Source organism: Lynx rufus, unplaced genomic scaffold (genome assembly GCF_022079265.1).
Source record: "Lynx rufus isolate CCGP_SWC_20201006 ecotype Redwood Valley unplaced genomic scaffold, mLynRuf1.p SCAF_4, whole genome shotgun sequence".
NCBI classification, from domain to species: domain Eukaryota; kingdom Metazoa; phylum Chordata; class Mammalia; order Carnivora; family Felidae; genus Lynx; species Lynx rufus.
The window spans coordinates 10,458,396-10,461,224 of record NW_025814856.1 but is presented as its reverse complement, the minus strand read 5'-3'; the positions used below and the strand labels follow the sequence as shown (position 1 = coordinate 10,461,224).

Below are 2,829 nucleotides of genomic sequence, written 5' to 3'. Positions count from 1 at the left end.
CTCAACAGATGCTTTCAATGTCCTTCTCCGAGTCACTTGGGAAGCATGGTGATGTAACTGGCTAATATGTGTTGTCTTTATCAATATTAAAATGGTGTGGCCAATCTTTTGTTCAACTAGTGTTACCCACGTAGCAATCCCATAAGCCCAATAGCCCAGAGAGGGCCAATTTAAGACTACTTTTCTGATCTTCACGGGGAAGACAAACCATGGGGAAAACACACATCTCTCTCTTCGGGTTCCCATAACTTTCCATTCAACTTTTGTGACACATTTACCATGTTGTACCATAATGATTTATTCACACATCTCTATCCCCCACTCAACTCTGAATGCCTTGAGGGCGGGGATGGGATGTATCTCTGTGTTCTCACCACCCAACAGTGGTTCTGGAACATGGTAAATGCCAACCACCACTCTGACCTAGCACTGACAGGAGACTGCTTTGCTGATGAACCTCCTCAGGGCTGCCTTCATGTCCCTGTTCCTTAGGCTGTATGTAAAGGGGCTCAGCATGGGGATGAGCACCCCACACATCAGGGCAGGCGCCTTGTCGTTCTGGGAGGAAGCGGCAGATGTGGGCTGCAAAGTACACGGCCCAGACAGTGCCATAGAACAGTGACACTGTGGTGAGGTGCGAGCCACAAGTGGAGAAGGCTTCCCACTTGCCCTGAGCAGAAGGGATCTTGAAGACTGCCCAGAAAATGTAGGTGGATGCAGGAGAGGGGGCTGATGCCCATGATGATGCCAAAAGCAAAAACCACCAGCTCATTGGTGTGCATGTCACAGCAGGAGAGCTTCAGCAGGGGCATGAGATCACAGAAGAAGTGGGGGATTTCAGAGCCAGAACAGAAGGTCAGTTGAGCCATGAGGGAGGTGTGCACGAGTGACTGGAGACTGGTGATCAGCCATGGCCCCCCAACCAGCAACCCACAGACACAAGGGCTCATGATGACTGAGTAGTGTAGAGGGTGGACAATTGCCACAAAGTGGTCAATGGCCATCATGGCCAGGAGGAAGCTGTCCATGGTCCTGAACAGGTGGAAGGCATACATCTGAGCAAGGCCACCCACAAAGGAGATGGCCCGGCTCTGGGTGCGAAGGTTCACCAGCATCTTGGGACAGTGGTAGAAGAGAAGAAAATATCGACAAGGGACAGGTTGGAGAGGAAGAAGTACATGGGCGCGTGGAAGTGGGAGTCTGTGATGATGGCCAAGATGCTGAGGAGGTTCCCACAGTGATCAGGTACATGGAGAGGAACAGCCCAAAGAGGAGCATGTGATGCTCTGGCCTTTCTGAGAGTCCCCGAAGAAGAAATTCTGAGACTGCTGTTTCATTTTTTTGGTGTTTTGGTTCCATTGACAGCCTGTGTCTACTGCAGAGGAAACAGGGGAGGAAAAAGGAGAGGAAAACAACATAAAGCTGGAAGTTGGATATGGAGCTCCAGGCCTGGAGGTTGCAGCATTCTGTGAAGATCTGTGGGTTTCTGTTTGTCCCCGATGAAACCGACCATGCCTGAGATAGTTTGCATCTCGAAAACTTAACTTGGTTGTTTAGAGACAACTCAGAAATTGCCCATAAATACCTTTGTTGTTGTTTTATTTCCTCCCCGTGGAAAAATGCTTTGCAGAAAACACAATGAAGCTGGATCAAACCTAAACCAAACCCAGCACAGAAAAAGGGAACCTGATCACTCTCTTTTCTTCCTTCTCTTCCTTTCCCTCTGTTGTTCTCTATTTTCTCTCCTGCCTTCAGTCATCCTTCCTGAACACGATGCAACGTTAGCATCCATTTCAGGTTAATGACTAAGGATATAAGGACAGATAGCACTCTTCTTCTGCTTCTAATGAATGCCACATTTATTAGGGGCATTTTATGCTCTGCTGCCACGTCATGACTACAGTAAAACCCCTCTCATCCATTGTGATGAGGGCCAGTGCTAAACATCTCGTGGGAACACAAATATGCACAAACATACTTTTCGAATTTTAACTTTGGTCAAGAACGTAAATTTATTCACCGGGCTTTGATGAGGACCACAGTGTTCTCTCTGGGTACGAACGCATCGATGGTGAATCTGCCTGATTACCTTTCCTGCCTGAGTCATACCCATGGGCTTCTTGCTATGCTCTCGTTTGCTCCACTGATGTGGAACAAGGTATTGGGGATCCTTGCGAAACAATCCAAGGACAGAAGCCTTGCAGGTTTTTATGATTTTACACCTCAGTTATGTTGTTATCTTGCTCACATCTCATTAGACAGCAATTGTTTTTTTAGTGATTCCTTTTTATGAAGTCTTTCTAAAGCATTCAACTTGGATTTAATCAAAAGACATTTCTCTCCCTCCCTCCTTTCCTTCCCTTCCTTCTCTTGCTGAGAGAGAGACAGAACGAGTGAGGGGCAGAGAGAGAGGGACACACAGAATCTGAAGCAGGCTTCAGGCTCTGAGCTGTCAGGACAGAGCCTGACGCGGGGCTCGAACTCACAAACTGTGAGATCATGACCTGAGCTGAAGTCGGACGCTTAACTGAGTCACCCAGGCGCCCCTTCCTTCAATTCTTTTATTTCTATAGCATTGAATGAAATGATACAATTGCAGCAGCAACTACAACCAGTACAGTCATATTTGGTATTACTTAAAACAATTCAACTCAACTCAACTGATGAGAGCAGAAATGCTTTGGCAGGTTTGTGACTAACCTTCTGGCCACAAGCATTCAGCATACTGGGACAGCACCCAGTCCATTCTCAGGGGGAGATAGAGACCATGGATGAACCCAGAAAGCTGGTTATGTGGAGATTTGAAAGAGGAATTTCATGGTAACAAAG

General features: G+C 47.2%; 1 protein-coding gene across 1 annotated transcript; it reads right to left on the bottom strand.

Annotated features, from left to right (window-relative positions):
• Positions 1 to 301: 301 nt before the first annotated feature.
• Positions 302 to 1,359, bottom strand: LOC124523514 (olfactory receptor 1I1). Its single transcript, XM_053722203.1, is given in 6 exon segments — positions 302 to 345; positions 348 to 588; positions 590 to 707; positions 709 to 1,123; positions 1,126 to 1,236; positions 1,239 to 1,359. Coding segments are annotated over 6 exon segments (1,050 nt in total).
• Between the last annotated feature and the right edge of the window lie 1,470 nt (positions 1,360 to 2,829).